At 37.5% G+C, this 17023-nt stretch overlaps 1 protein-coding gene across 3 annotated transcripts in view; it reads left to right on the forward strand.

Annotated features, from left to right (window-relative positions):
• The window catches only part of csmd2 (CUB and Sushi multiple domains 2), a 359814-nt gene that overhangs the window by 120100 nt on the left and 222691 nt on the right, over positions 1–17023 (forward strand). For all 3 annotated transcript variants that reach the window (XM_046834777.1, XM_046834778.1, XM_046834780.1), the window contains exons 4-5: positions 342–536; positions 10167–10374. In XM_046834777.1, coding sequence (XP_046690733.1) covers positions 342–536; positions 10167–10374 — 403 coding nt within the window. The remainder of the gene's footprint in view (positions 1–341; positions 537–10166; positions 10375–17023) is intronic.

Raw genomic sequence — 17023 nt, forward strand, 5'->3', positions numbered from 1 at the left:
AAGATTAGAGAATGTACCACCTGTATTTATGTAGCTACATAAACAAATGTTTTAGCTTTAGAAAAGAAAAAGTGTGTTAGGAATAATGAGTTTGAATAATGAGAAATGTAAATCTTCAAGTACACAAGACATGGAGGAAAAAGGTGCAATAGTAAAATGATGGCATTTGTCTTTAAAATACACTCGGTGTTTCTGTTGTAACCCGGACACCAGCTTTGCCTCTTGTGCTATTCATTAGTTTCTGTTAGTGTCCTCCATAAATGAAGCCCTTGATTGTTTTTGGAAGGTGAATCCACAGTTGATAGTTGTGCATTAATCTCATTTCTGTCTTTCTCTCACAGCTCTTCCTAGCTACACTTGTGGCAACCCCGGGCAGCTGCAGAATGGCCTCCAGCAGGGCTCCACGTTCAACATCGGGGATAAGATCCGCTACAGCTGCAGCCAGGGGTTTGTACTGGAAGGCCACGCTGTTCTTTCGTGTCTGGCCACGTCCTCAGGCACGGCTGCTTGGGACTTCCCCCTGCCCTACTGCCGAGGTGAGCAGAGAGAGAAGAGTTTAGGGTGTGTTTTTTATCAGACGGACACCGTGATGTTTATCAGCGAAAAGGCTGTGTGCAGCTATTTGTCTCCGTCGAGAGGAAGCAGAAACACCTGCTGTGTTGACGCTTGTCAGGGTGGAGTGGTGTGGGTGGATGCTTTGTCAGCACTGTCACACAGAACGTATACTTTCGGCAAGTTTAGGACACTTTATTATTCGCTGAATGCGTCAATCAATGTCTGGAAGCCACATGCATACAGTATATATATTTTGGTACCTTGTCAGCGAACACACATATGTCATAAATCATTGTTTACATGATCTAATCTTAAGCCCTAATGCACTCATGACACACTCACTGTCAACTCAGTTATTACCTTTTAATAGAAGCTGAACTAATGAGAAGTGGTTAATGATAGTGATTAAGTAAATGTATGCCAATGTACTGCACACTATACTAACACTGGACTTTACATTACTTTACAATAGCTTTACATTACACTGTACTGTATTTAAACTCTTTTCTTTTATATTTTAAATAATTGTTTGCCACTGCTTCAAGTCCAATCTCCAGCTTGAGTATCAGCACTAAACACATAAGGCAGCTTAAGTAAAGATTCATATTGCACAAAGAATTACTTTCTAAAAAACGTGTTTTAGTTTTCTAGAAGCTCTTGAAGAGCCACTTTATTTAGTTTCTCTTCTTTTTGATGGAAGAAGTTACTAATTTAGGACACCGACACTCCTGCAGGCAATTCCGAATGTCAAAACCCTAAGTAGCCCAAGCCTTTAAAGCTAGTGCTTCATTTATGTTATGTATACTTTAACAACAGAAGCATGTGAACACGTGACCATTACACCCATATGTGAGCCTTCTCCAAACAGTTTCTACAAAAATTGAAACATAAATTTTTCTTTGTATGCTGTAACATACTCGTTCTTTTCACTAGAAATAAAAGACCAAGGTTGGTGTAGAAGAACTTAAGTGGCCTGAACAGATCCCTGACCCCAATCTCACTGAACACTGCTGGGATAAACAGAAGCACTGACTTCTATCACTGTCTGATCTGTAGTGCGCTTATGGTTGAAGAGCCAAATCCCCACAACCACAGTCTAAAATCTGGTGGAAATCTACCCAGAATAGTGGAGGCTATTTTTGCAGCAAGCTCCATTTTAACACACAATAGTTTTAGAATAGGATTTTCAATACCCAGGTTTGCTTATACTTTTAACAATATAGTGTACAAGGTGGTATCAAAAGGTTTTGAGACTAATGGTGGTAACTGGTGCTATTCTGACCACGTCTGTGATTTCATCATGAACAGTTTGAACAAATAAGCAAATGTAAAGTTTGTAAACCGGGCAAATCTGCCATAGAGACCTCTGACATGAATTAAGTCTGACATACGCCGATGCTCCAACGAGTCGTTCGAGGTGTTTTGAGTGGCACATGTGCTTTAAGAGCGGAAGAACATCACTGGAAGACGAGCGGTCAGGAAAATGGCGAAACAATTCGGCAACTTGTGCATGACGATCGTCTGAGAACAATCCAAATGATCTTACCTCCGCACCCACCCCACTCACCTGATCTGGCTCAAAGATCTCGCCAAGATCCAGGTCGCCATTTTGACCCCATTGCGGAGATTCACACTGAATCACAGAAGGTGCTTGACACGCTTCGAAAAGAAGAGTTCCAGGACACATTCCAGAAGTGGCAGGAAGGCTGGGAGCGCTGTATTGATGTGCAAGGGGACTATTTTGAAGGTGCGAGTCTCGAAACCTTTTAAAAACCACCTTGTATAATCTAATACACAAATACAAAAAATACAAAAAGTTTAATTCATTACTGTTGGGTGATAATAAAAACGATAAAACCATTTTCCAATAAAAGCATGTATTTTTCATTATGTTCCATCTCATACAACAGCAATTTGCCAGTGATTGCAAATTTCAATATATATATTTTAAACCATTTATAGTTTTATTTTAGTGTTGCAGAACATCTGGAAGACCAGTCAGCTCTTGTTATCACTTTTATTATACGAGCTATAAACAACTGCTCCTCGTGTCAAAGAGAATCCAGATAGTACAGCTCTCTGCATTGAAAACACACTGATTTTTGAAAAATAATAATTATTATTTGTTATTTTTATTGTTAGCCTTTAAATATCTACAGTAGACATTATAATGTTTAGTGTATATGATCTAAAGCTTATAATTTCAATTTCAGTTAGAACTCCTGTCAGAACTGTTGTTATAAAAAGCTATTAAAAACCTTCCTATGACTGTACTGTGAATAAAATCTTAATTTAAACTGATCACCACCATCATTGTTATTATCATCATAATTCCTTGTCCTGAAAGTTTCATTTTTGTTCTTCTCCTCACCCCCCGAACTTTGGACTTTAGTTTGGTAGTTTTCCCACTTATATCCCCATACCGTGTGTGACAATGGCTGCTGGAGGTGGTGGTCTCTGGGCTGTGTGTGTTCTTTGAACAGGCTGGAATAAAGCAATGCCATCTGTGCCCAGGCTGTAGGAGTCAGGAAGCCCACGTCCAGTCCCACATGCTCAGACACGCAGAGCCAGAAAGGGACCCCCCACAAACCTTCAAACCCTGCAGGCGGCCAATGAGATTATAGAGCGTTTCTTGGTTTTTTCGCCATGTTCACGCATCCTCCCACGCCGCCTTTCATATCTCACGCTCATCTGTGTTTTGTTGCCTTTGCCCTCTGCTTTTGCCATTATTATTATTGTTTCTCTAACTGATTCAAACTGCTGACTCTCCTGTCCCTGCTGTTCTGTATTGGATTTGTGCATTAAAGCATTCACACAGATAAAAGCTATAAAAATGCCATTGTTCCGTGATTAATTACGTGCCAATGGTGTACGAAGTAACATTTTATGCAGTGGCTAATTAGAGGTTTGTGCTTCGGTTCGAAAGTCTGTATGTGCATATATACTGTATTTACAGTGGCATGTATAAGTATTCTTTGAACCTTTTCACATTTTATACTGTAACAACTAATATATATATATATATATATATATATATATATATATATATATATATATATTTTTTTAATATATATAATATATGTAATTGCATAAGTATTCACTCCCATTGCTGTCAATTCACTCACTCAGTACCCCTGAATCCAATGGGCAGACAGGTTCAAAATCTATACATTCATGCATAAACACATACAGTACAGTGCCAGTCAAAAGTATGGAAACATCTAGTTTTTTATCTTTCATATGCAAAACAAACTACATAAAAGGCAAAAACACAAGAATTGGACAGTAAATGACGAACAAAGTTCTGTGGACAGATGAATCTAAATTTATCATTGTTTTGCTTTAAAAGAAGAACATATATAAGACTGAGAACAGGAGAGAAAATGATAGCAGAATGCCTCACCCCTACAATTAAACTCTGAAGTGGAGGTTTAATGGTTTGGCGTAGTTTTGGAGAAAGGAAGGTTGAAAACTTATTCCGGGTGAAATTAATACCGAACCAGCATGGCTATTATTCCACCCTTCAGCACCATGTAATTTCTATTTACTATTTGGAATAAACTTAACCATACAGTGCAACAAAACAACGACCCAAAACATACTTCTACAATCTGTAAATCTTTTTAGACAATAAACAGTGGACTGGAGTGTTATCTATCATGGAATGCCCTGCCCAGTCACAACACCTAATTCCTATTGAACTGCTCTGGAATGAACTGGATTTTAAAGTCAAAAGAACACCTTTAACAAATTTTACGACATATATCAACTAAATGTTTAAAGAAACAAACTGTCTGGTTGCCAAGAAGCTATTAAATCATGCTAAAAGAGAATTTTTCAATTTAAAAAAAAATGTACATTGGTATATTTATACAAATATCTATAGCATTACTTTACCTAGTTTCTTACAAATATGCAAGAAGTAAATGTTTTATTTTTGCTAGAATCAGGCTGGTCAGTAAATTCTGTTGGCCAGAAGGGGGCAGGAGGCCTGACTATTTTTCTCAGAAAATAAAATAAAATCATAGAAAATAATAAGCTTCCATTCTCTCTTGAGTTTTTTGGGGCTGTTCCTTTAAAAAAAAACTGGCGGATTTCTTTATTCCATCTTTTTTTTTTTTTTTACTGTTGCCCATTAACAGTCCTACATTGAGATGATTCATCCTTCAAACATGTGAGCATCTACATTGAGATTTCTTCTCCATTCTGGGCTCTTCTCCATCACAAATCTCGGTGTCTCAACGGGAGCTTGTTCAGCAATCTGCATTCTAAATGTCAACGCAGCCTGCCAGCTTCACACCATGGCAGAGCGGTCAAAGTGATCTTTCCAGAGGGGAGACAGAAGGGAAGAAGATAATCATATGAAAATCAGACCACATCACTTCTCTAAAGAAAAAAAAAAAAGTAAATTGGGTGACATTATTTTTTGTTTTCTCTCTTTTTTTTGGTCTTTCTCTGTGATTCTTGCTGTCAGTTCTAGGGGTGCCGGTTTGCACCTCTCTCTTTCTCTCTTTGCCACGTTGCCATGGTAGCTGCAAAGCCAGAGGAAAGCGCTGCAGAGAGGCAGGCGAGGCGAGGCGAGTCGAGTCAACGATCTTTTTGTAAGGGACTGGATCTGCACTTTATGTTCATGGGGCTGGTTTTATAGAGAAGAGATTAGGAGCATTGGTGCAGAAGGATTTTGAACTTTTTGTTGAGTGGTACATTACAGAGTTAAGGGATAAAACTGTGCGATTCTCGTAATTAATTCACCACCTGCTTCCGATCGGCAATTTAATTATTTATATCATGATAACATACCCTGTAATGACTTAGTGATGCACTTTTCATTTTCTTTGGCAGATACAAATATGGGATCAGGCAAATATAATATGTGGGAGGATGAACATGGTCCTGTATTCAACCATGAACATGCTAGAAAACAATACGATTTCTTCACAAACTCTTTCCTGTTTCCTTTTCACTATGTGGTTCCCATGTCGTGTATTGCGGGGCCCCTGTTCTGCGTTTTCCATTCTTGAAAAGGAATCATATAATAAGTAAGCCTTAGCTAATGAATCCCATGACACCATGATTTGAGGAGCTCAGTGCCCCCTTTATACTGCAGTAGACATTTATTCCTAAGCATTCAAACCGTATGCCCTGTTTTCTATCTTTGCCAGAAAAGACCTCATCATGCTGAGAAGCAAACTTATAGACCTGCCCTCTTCCCAGGATCTTTTGCTTAGACATGCTGCTTGAATAGAGGCTTTTAAAAAGAATGGACATGTTTTTTATCCCGAACTCTGGATGTGACGTATAGTATGTGTTTTGTTCCTACAGTATGTGAGGCTCTATCTGAACACACTGATGTTTCCTGGCAGTATGTGCAGGTTCTGCATGATGGCTGCACTAAAATCCTTCAGCCTGCCTGGCACACACACAAACACACCAGGCAAATCTCGACCCGCCATGTGCTATGTACCATGTCTCAGAGACAGCTCACCCACTGTAACATCCACTCTATACAAAACTCCATTTAGATCTTGATACAGATTTCTTTCCTGTGTAACACATAGTGCTTGATTTGAGGAGGTAAAAATGCCTTTGTTTTTTGAGTCATTTGTTATGACATCACTGTTACCAATATTTGATTTATTTACTAATGAATTGTAAAAGCTCGATCCTGGACAGTGTCACTGTGGAGTTTATTTCTGGAATGTCTAAAGAGAGTAAAAGACACTCGCATGAGCAGAGCAGAAAAATGTTAAACCCACATGAACACAGCGAAGGGATAGGTTTATACAATTCTCGAATCTCGAATGTTAACATTTCTCGAACGTCCATGTATTTTCAAATTCATATTGCATTCTGAATACCTACATACACAGTCTGACATGGAGTGAAATGTTTTTTACAACTGCTCCCCTTACATAAAATAGAATAAAAAATATAAAAGGTTGAAGCATAACATTAAAAATAGAACATAATTTCCAATATAATACAATAGAACTGAAACAAATAAAGTACAAACTAAATAAAATTTGGTTGCAGTAATAAAATAAAAATTGAAGAAGCATTACACAAGGATCAAGCATACCATTATGACCACCCTCCTAATATTGCCTCGTCTGTGGCTATGCTGTGGGTATTCTGAAACCTTTCTATCACAACCAGCATTGGCGCTCGTCTGTTGGATCGGACCACACGGACCAGCCTTCTCTCCCCATGTGCATCGATGAGCCTCAGCCACCCATGACCCTGTCGCCAGTTCACCACTGTCCCTTCCTTGAAGCACTTTTGATAAATGCTGACCACTGCAGACCAGGATCATCCTACAGTTTTGGAGATGCTCGCCAAACTCGCTTAAATCCTCACACTTGCTCATTTTTCCTGCTTCTAACACATCAACTTTGAGGACAAAATGTTCAGTTGCTACCTAATAAATCCTACTCGCTAACAGGTGCCATTATGAAGAGATAATCAGTGTTATTCACTTCACCGTTCATAATGTTATAATGTCATAATATTATGCCTGGTATATATGTAGCAGATTAAACATACGCACATTATGAGGCAGAAAAAATGTGAAATGTAGAGATTTATGTATGCCTGTTGTTAAAAGCGTTATACAAATGAAACTGAATGTGAATGTGTGAAATTCCACACAAGCAGAAACCATAGTTTAGGTATAATATACATATATATAAGAAAGGGTCTTTATTAGGGCTGTCAAAATGAATACCTTAACGCATTTCTGTTCGAGCATTTTTTATTATAAAAATATTAATAAAAGCTTTCTTTCGGCTTCTCCCATTAGGGGTCGCCACAGCGGATCATCCGCATGTTTGATTTGGCACATGTTTCTACGATGGATGCCCTTCCTAACGCAGCAATCCCTATTTAACCGGGCTTGGGACCGGCACTAAGAGTGGCTGGGGTTGATTCCCTGACCGGACAATTAAAACCATCCTTGTAAAAACCATGTGGAAAAGTTCAGTTTGATGTCCTGATTTACGCAATTTAAAATACCAAAATAACGAACAATTAAAAAAAAATTGTAAACATCTACAAGAATATTTGATTTCATGCTTCATTTTGAGCTTCACTAATAATAAACATACATTTGCATAAAGCATCCATATTTGTCCATGGTAATGTTTAGTAGAATATTAAAAACTTTCAATATTTGGAACATCCCTATTCTTTATACTTGTTACAGCACAGTGAAATTCTTTTGTCACAGATTCTAGCGAAGTTAGGGAACTGGGGTCAGAGCGTAGGGTCAGCCAGATCACACAGGATTGAGGGCCTTGCCCAAGGGCCCAAGAGTGGCAGCTTGGTGATACTGGGGCTTGAATCCACAACCTTCTAATCATTAACCCAAAGCCTAAACCACTAAGCTACTTCAGCCCATAGCTACGTTACCATGCTTCCTTTAAATGAAATGTTCAGCTTTACACATTAGTCTTATGGATGCATCAGGGTATATTTATATATTAATCATTAAGGAAGAATTGGTGTATAGCCTGCATACACCTGCAGAAGTGCTGATTAAGTAGAAAACAGGTTTAAAAAATTAACTGAATGGTTTTGATTTAAATAGCTGCATGCATCATGCAATGTATTTGCTCTGTTATTGCTGTAACTTACATGTACAGTGGTGGTTTGAGGGAGGAAAACTATAAAACTAGTATCCAGTCCCACCAAGATTCCGCTATACATTGAACACTATATCCAAAACAAGCATATACACAAAATACCTGTATCGCAAACTAGCACACATGACAATAATCTAATGATAACCCCTAAATGTAATAAAGCACAGACACTGGCCTTAAACATTGCAGTAATAAGCAGGGGATCATGGGAATGCAAATTAGTGCCCACTCTGTGGACATGCATCAACGATTTCATGTATACTATAAATGCAGTGTTATTTGTTTTCAGGTCAGTGGGCTTGAGAATGTTAGGATGATCATCAGGATGATGAGAATGTTAACATCCTTCATAAGCCTGCTTATACGTCTAATGATTTGATCTAAATTTCTTTAATTGGTAAACATATAAACACTTTCATGAACAAGGTGGTACAGTGGGTAGAGTGAAATTGATTCTGAGCCTTGGTTACTGGCTGTGTGGTGTGTTTAATGTTCTCTCCATCTTTGTTTTCTGTTTTCTTAATTTCATCATGATAGATATTCCAGGATACTTAAATGTACATTTTCACTTTTGCACGATTTCTCTATAACTGTTTATTTTCCAAAAAGGGTGTATAGTGAAAATCTCACGATGTTGTACACATGCCCTCTCTAGAAACTTCTCCCAATTCAGGCAACCAAAGTATGATTAGTATACACTTTAAATAGTTAATATGCATTGAGTTCATTTTATCGAGTCAGAGTTGAGCTATAAACAAATATATGAGATGTGTGTTTGAGTGTGTTTTTTATGTTAGTTTCTTGTTTATTCATTTATATATTTTTAGTCAAAAGAAACCAAGTTTGAGTTAAAATATTTTTTAAGGTTTTTGGAAATATTTAAGGTAAATGGTAATAGAGAAGAAAATAATATTCAGCATTATGTCTTGAATAAAATGCATTATAAATTAAACTATTTAGCTAACATTTTTACATTATTTAGCTAGCTTTTTTTTTTTTTTACATTTACATATTATATAGCTAGCTTTTTTATATATATATATTATTTAGCTAGCTTTTTTATATATTTTTTTGTATAGCTAGAATTTTTCCTGTGTATTGTTTTTATTCAGTGTTTGAAAACCTCATAATGCATGTTCTTCTTCAAATCAGTCGTCTCTACTCTTGCTCTGTCTGTCTCTCTCTCTCTCTCTCTCTCTCTCTCTCTCTCTCTCTCTCTCTCTCTCTCTTTCAATACGAACAATTCCCATACCATGTCTCAGGTCTGCTAGCTGGACAGTAGTCTGTCTGAACTTAGCTACTATCACATGCGAGGATGGAGAGACTTGCAGGTTTTTTAGGTGAATAAAGGACTTTTGGTACTGAAAAAGGAGGTCAGATGCTCAGCCTGTTTTCTTACTGTCAAAAAGTTTTTATCCCTTTTTGATTTTTTTCCCCAAGAAGGAATGTGGGGGGGGCAACAGGAGGGAATGGGGTGAAATGATAGGAGAAAGGCAGGGAGATTTACACTGCCTGCGCTCACGCTGCCTTTTCTCACAAAAATAGTTTCATTATCCTGAGCTCAATGGCTGGCTTCCAGACAGACAAAAACTCAAGATAGAGAGACAAAAAGAAAACAGGAGATGGAGAGGTATCTCTTATTAAAGAAATCATGACGTGCCAGAGGGGCTTGTTTTCCATAGCAGTGCATAGGCATACGTAGCAGTTGGGGTGACTGTCTGCTAAAAGCAATATTGAAGAAGATGCCAAATTGCAAGCGCAAATTAACCAAAATCTGAATTCATCTCAGTTAATTAGCCACGTTTCAGTGGGTTACATCAACCCTCCTGCTAGCAACAAAGTGCTATCGTTCTGTATTCTAATCCATTTTATTTAATCCACAATGCAAGTACATAGCTAATCAGGCAGATTGTTATGGAATTAATCACTTTCATATTGTGTGTGTGTGTGTTTGTGTGCATGGTTTTGCAGCAGATGACGGCTGTGGGGGAACACTGCGAGGTCAGAGCGGCATCATCACAAGTCCAAACTACCCACAGGAGTATAACAATAATGCTGACTGCACATGGACAGTGCTGGCTGAGCCGGGTGACACCATCGCACTCGTTTTCACCGACTTCCAGCTCGAAGAAGACTACGATGTCCTGGAAGTCAGTGGTACAGATGGCTCTGCACAGTGGTGAGTGCATTCATCCATCTACTCTATACACCCCTACATTGAGCACTTCTACAGTAGATATGCATGAGGTGTGTAATAATAACTACCATAGACAAAATGCTTTCTTATGAAGAAGTGGTTCTCGCACAATGTCATATAAGCTTTACGGTACGTCTCCACTGCAGATGTGGTCGTAAATTAACTTAGATATGACACGGAATAGGTATTAGATCTTAAATGCAGACTTGTTGTTCCAAGCAAAACAAAACTCTCTGTTATATTCTTTGTAAGAAGAGAATTTTGTGTTAGGATTTTCTATTCGATTTTTAGTTTTCGGGTTGAGATTTATTCGCTTGTTGTTTTTTTAGCTTATTTACTTTTAGAAATGCAGGTAATAAAACACGATGGTGCACACCGGCATAGAAAAGTAATCAAAGATGCTGTTGGTGCTGTTGTGAGGCCCAAAACGAAGCAAAGTTCATTATTTTCTTATATCATCACATCCCAGAATTTCTATTCTCCTTATAACATAGAGATTTGTCACCATTCACTATTTTTCATAGTTATTAAAGTATGATGCTCTCACTTACACTATAGCAGCGATAAACAATCATTTTTTTTTCCCAGCCTCTCTTTATTCTTCCTTAGACGTTAGACAAACAAAGAAACGTGCAGCTTCTCCATGTTGGGAAGTTACAGCTTTAATTTGAACTGTAAATACTATATATTTAAAAGCATTCGGCAGAAGCCCCTATCCAGAGCGACTTATACTGTATTACTCTCATTTATACAACTGAGCAGCTATGGGGTTAAGGGCCTTGCTTTTTTTTTATTTAGAGTCAAGTCAAGTCAAGTCAAGTCAAGTCAAGTAGGCTATATTGTCATCTCAACCATATACAGTGCAGTACACAGTGAAACAAAAAAATCAACGTTTCCCCAGGACCAAGGTGCTACAGCAAACAACATAAATTAACAAAAGGAACACAAGGAACACAGACCTACACAGATCTCTAAACTAACAACACAAAGTGCACATGTGCAACATTTAGTGCAAAAATGGGAGGAAAAAAGACAAGAGACAACATGAGACAAGGAAAAACAGTAACACAGTAACACCAACCAGTGCAGTACAGAAGGTTGTGCAAAAAGAACCATATAGAAATAAAAAAATTAATTCTGTACATGTAAACATTTGGCTGGATATAAACAGAAGTGTGTAAACAGTCTAATGCCTTTAAAACTACCACCTAACTGCTGTAAAGCATTGATAGTAGAGACTGCTTTCAAAAGTCTTTTCACCACAAATGTCACCATATCAAAAATTTCATAAGGTTCTTTTTTTTTATCCATATTAATTAACTAAACCCTGAATTAACATAGACCTTGCATCTAGCTCTCTCATCAGAGCTGCTGTTGTAGAACCCCTTCTGACGGGTCAGATTAGAGAATACTGCAGCACTGTTTTATGTGTGCTAATTACAACATTTCCTAACTTGGTGACACATGAGAGGTACGCCAAGGTATACCGATTACCCCCTGAGTAAATTGTCATTCTTATCTACTGTGTCACTTACAGAAATAATAAGTCAGGGTTAGGGTTAGCTTATTCAAATCTCGGTTTCAGGTTGTCATGTTGAACTCCTTCAGCTGCCTCAAGCTGCCCTATTTCCTTTTTATCCAGACCTGAAAACTGATAACTTTGCATTCTTTTTTTCCATCAGCGTTTTTACTCTTGTGTGAAAGCCATGATTTTCCACGTCGACAAAGGTTTATATGTGAAATTACATTTTTGACTATGTCATAGATGGAGGAGCTACATGATTTCATTGTGCACCCACATGTGACAAAGCCATTGTGCTAGAACAAACTTAGTAAGCCTATTCTAACATATAGGGCATAATTAAATTAGATTTTTCTTTTTTTATTAAAGCTTGAAGCAGTTTGTGTAAGCCATGTGCTCAGGCATTGTACTGAAAACTGTCAGTTTGCTGAGTTCCAATGAAGCTGGACCATCATGACTAAACACTAAAATATATAAGAATATAAGTCACATAAATGCCTTCATTACGTACATGCAGTAAAAATCACCCCAATCGATTTATTGCTTCATTTGGATGTTAATCTGATGTTTATTTTGGTGTGGGTACCTTTGCCAACTCACAGCTCTGGGGTCCCTGGACAAATATGTTGGCTGTATATCTAGAGTTTTAGCTGTTGCTGTGGTGGGGATTTCCTTCAGGATTTCAGATTCCCTGCCACACACACGAAAAAACATGGCATTTGGACATTTGGCAACACAATTGGAGAAAACTATGAATGTGTGTATGTATTTCTGTTTTGCGCCTGCCAGTACTAGCTCAGATTCCAAATCCATCATGATAAGGATATTGTTTTTACTGAAGATCCATCCAAGAATTGACTGACAGTATGACAGTGAGATAACAATCCCCAGTGTAGACAGGAGATAAAGACAACTGACATCAATCCGATGGTCATTATCTTTATTGTTTGTAATAGCAAGTCAATACCCATACAATTCTGGTATTAAACAGAACACTAGCATGCCACAGATTATACAGTAAATTACATATGTATACTGTGTCAAAGTTCTGGAAGAGTTTGAGCATTATTTTTGAGCATCCAACAGAGCATCACGATTAAAAAATGAAAAGAATATGGTGCAACTGTGACTTTGCCTAGAGGAGGCCATCCAACAAATGTCACAGACTGGGTAAGGAGGGCATTATTCAGAGAAGCAATCAAGATTTCAAAGAGCTCTCTGAAGCTGAAGGGATCCCGTAGTTCAGAAGAGCGAAGCTGTTAACAGCTATAGGATACCAGGACAACCATAGTGCAGACAATCCACAAACCTGGGCTTTATGAAGTGGGAAGAAGAAAGTCGTGATTTAAAAACAATAAATCATGACTTTCTCAGTAAACATGCTGAAAAGACAATTGTTGTCTTTGGTTTTGGCATCATCAGATTATTTTGTTTAATCAGATGGAACAGGAAAGTGCAAAATGTATGAAGCAAAATACATGTAAATCCAAGAGGAAATCTAGATTCAGCTCACAAGACACTTGAGATTAGTGTCGAGGTTCACTTTCTAATCGCACAATAAGGTTACTTATGGTTACTGCCAAAGCATTATAGTGGCAATTCAAAGCCCAGTCTAATAAACAAAATGATCCCCAACCGATCTGCCAGAGATTGGGCTTTTTTTTCATGAAAAGAATAGGCAAGAATATTAGGGTCCTCGTGTACATAGCTGTTCTAGATATATCCCAGAAGACTAACTGCAAGTAGATGACTTGGATGAATGTATGACTCAAGTTTTGAATAGGCAGGGAGAATACTTAGGCATTGTATTTCGGATCTGTGTGAAAGACTGCATTATTGCCTGTGTGTTACATTAATCGTAGCTTTGAATATTCAACTTGTTGAGCTTGTTTTATAAATCTTTGCTGGTTGAGATTTCTGTGTTTTATACTAAGCTAAACTGAAAGCTATGCAAAACTCTAACGGATGCACCAATACAGTAGAAATTCTGAAACCTGAGACAGAATTTAAAACACAAGAGAGATACCCAGATGTGCACATCAGCACTGTGAGTGATTGAGGCGACGATGTCAGGAAGAGAGGCTGATTAGTAAATGAGTTCAGATTGCAAGGTTGTTTCAGTGGGAAGTTGTATGATGAGCAGAGAGACTCAGAAAGGACAGAATATCGGCCCTGCCAACTAGGAAAATGTAGTCTTTTCCCAATGATTTGTACGTTTGGCCGACCAGAGATCAAACCTCTCTGTACATGATAGTGTGAGAGTCTGAGCTACTACTTGCCTGAACATGAAATACCTTTACTGGCAGATATGCCTCCATTTCAATCACTGAATTCTGTATTTTTTAGAAATGGCTTTAAACTGTTATGTGCACTTCTGCCACTTTTTTCCCGAAAGCATACTCAGCTTCTGAGCAGCTGCACGTTACAATAGATAACTACAAACTCAAAATAGGTTATAGTTCCACTTTCCCAAGTACTCTTTGGGTTTGACTCAGATTAAAGTTTTTTCTCTTCATTCCAAATATATCGTGATCAGTATGGGATAGTATACTGTAATTTGTTAAAAATTTAACACATTTATAGTACATAGTTTGGCAAAACAGAGCAATTTTCAGTTCCATAATGTTCAAACTTTACAGTATATACTGTATGTATGTAGCAGTAAGCGTGGTTAAGAGCCGATTCGCGAGTGGTGGATGGAGCTGGATACGCTCTGTTTCAGTGTCCAACGATGCGGATGAAAAGGAGAGAGACAAGAGCTAAAATTGGACTTCGAAACAACAAAAACTCAGGGGAACAAAAACACACGTTCTAACACCGAGACAACTGAACTCTGTCAATCGTTAGAAAGATAAAGGCATCTCACTTCTGCTACGCAAAAATGACAATATTGTTACAATTTTGATGTATCGCTATCGTCATTGTAAGATAGAAAAATCTTAAGTTAAACCATCGTAACTTAGGGACTATCTTTATTTATAAAAGCTTAACTTCTAAGTATGGTCAGGAATATTAAATCTGTGATATTGGTATGCCTTAAATACAGTAAGCTATAAAAGACATTTAGGCATTATTCATATAGAATTTAAAAATCCACAAAGGTTTACTTGTTTAAATTAAGTAAATGTTGTGTAAATATAGAAACAAAGAGGAAATGTGCATCCTAATTTCTGGGAATGTCTTTCTTTCTCACTTCCTGGTGGATACCAGGAAGACCCAAGGGGATATTGTTAATTTACTAACTTTCAATAATGCATACACTCGTGCACATAGAATAAATACACACACAGTAATTATATGGGTCGGCAAATATGTAGATGTGAACTCCTTACATCCTTTCTCTCAGCTCTCTTGTCTTCTCCCTTTCACCACACATGGGGTCACAGCAGGACCTTTAATTAGGCACACAATAGCTGCGAGATGAGAGAAAGCAGACTGAGAAGGCTAGAGAGGTAAGGTCATGACAGGGTAAGTCAACATTCAAGAGTTAGCAGGAGGGGAAAATATAATATAAATTAAATGAAATATAATATACATTTACATACATACATACATACACACATGCATACATACATACATACATACATACATACATACATACATACATACATTCATAAAAGCCAAAGCTCACTGCTCATATGGGCAATTAGCCTATGAAAATGCACCAGATGTTGACAGGAACTGTGTCTGAGGATCTATGATGACTCCAATTAGTGAAAAATCTTCACAAGCACATTCCAAAATTTTGTGGAACACCTTGCCAGAAGAGTGGAGGTTATTATAACATTAAATGGGGACTAAATGCAGAATGGGATGTTCAAAAAACACATCTTGTGTCCATAAACATTTGTCCATGAAGTGAATATACATATACACATGCATACATATGAATACTTGCTAGTTTAATTATCTTTAGACTATGAGAAATGAATATACATGATATTCAGTAAAAAATAAATAAAAATAAAAAAAATCAATCAGTGCGTGTGTAATTTTAATGGAATTTCACCACAACCATCATTAAACCCCTGGAAATCCCTGGATTTTCACACAAAAGTGGCTAAACACAGTGTATTACAACGGTTAAAAATTTTCCAGTGCAGGAGGCAACAGAGATGTTCATGCAGGTAGCACTAAAACTAATCAGACCATTTAATGGTTTTTATTAGGTGAATTTTAGGAGGTGATTTTTTTAATGATTTTTTTTATGAACTTTTTATTAGGTATAGTTAATGTTGTTTTAACTAATCTAGTTGTCATTTTCTAATGGGTAAAAGAAAGAAAAACACCAACAGTAAAAAAAAATAAAAATAAAAAAAAGAGCCATGCTTGCAAATGAACAAATTACCTCTGCTTTCATTGCAGAACTATGCTGTTTAATAGGCATTATGCTGGAATCAGTGTTGCCCAGATATTTATTGGTGATATATCACTGTTCACGAAAAACAAGAAGAGTGCTTCAGACAGTGCAAACCCAGAGAATATGTGCACATTTTCTGAAGGAACTCTTGGGGACAGGATAAATCTAAAGATTAAAAAAGAGAAGGTATTCAGAGGACAACCATAGCCCAGATTCGCCACTAAGCAGGGTTTTATTGAAGAGTGTCCAGAACAAAAGGCCGTATAAGTTTGCTAAAAGGCTCATTGGCGACAAACATGTGGGAAAAGCTTTTCTTGTCTGTTGATACCAAAACTGAACCATATAACTATAAAAAAACAGCCTGAGAACACTGTTCCTACAATAAAGCATGGTGGCATCATGGTCTGGGCTTGACTTTAGTCTAGTAAACTGCTGCTGACTTATCAGACTTATCTGGAGTTATTTTATTATTTGGAGTGCATTTTTATTGAATTAGGACTAAATATCACCCAAAGACTGGGAGTTTCATATTTGTTTAGCAATAAATTACAGCCGTTGAATTAGACACAGACCAGTCCAGAGAGCCCTATACCTTAACAAAATTCTTGCTTGAGTAACAACCATATTATATTGTACAAAACTCGTATGTACCACACAGCCAGGTCTAAAAAATCACCAGTGCACAAACACCAGAGATAACACTTGATTTGTTTAGCGAAATCGGCCCTTAGTGGTTCGTCTTAATAAAA

The sequence above is a fragment of the Silurus meridionalis genome, chromosome 22, assembly GCF_014805685.1.
Source record: "Silurus meridionalis isolate SWU-2019-XX chromosome 22, ASM1480568v1, whole genome shotgun sequence".
Classification (NCBI taxonomy): Eukaryota; Metazoa; Chordata; class Actinopteri; order Siluriformes; family Siluridae; genus Silurus; species Silurus meridionalis.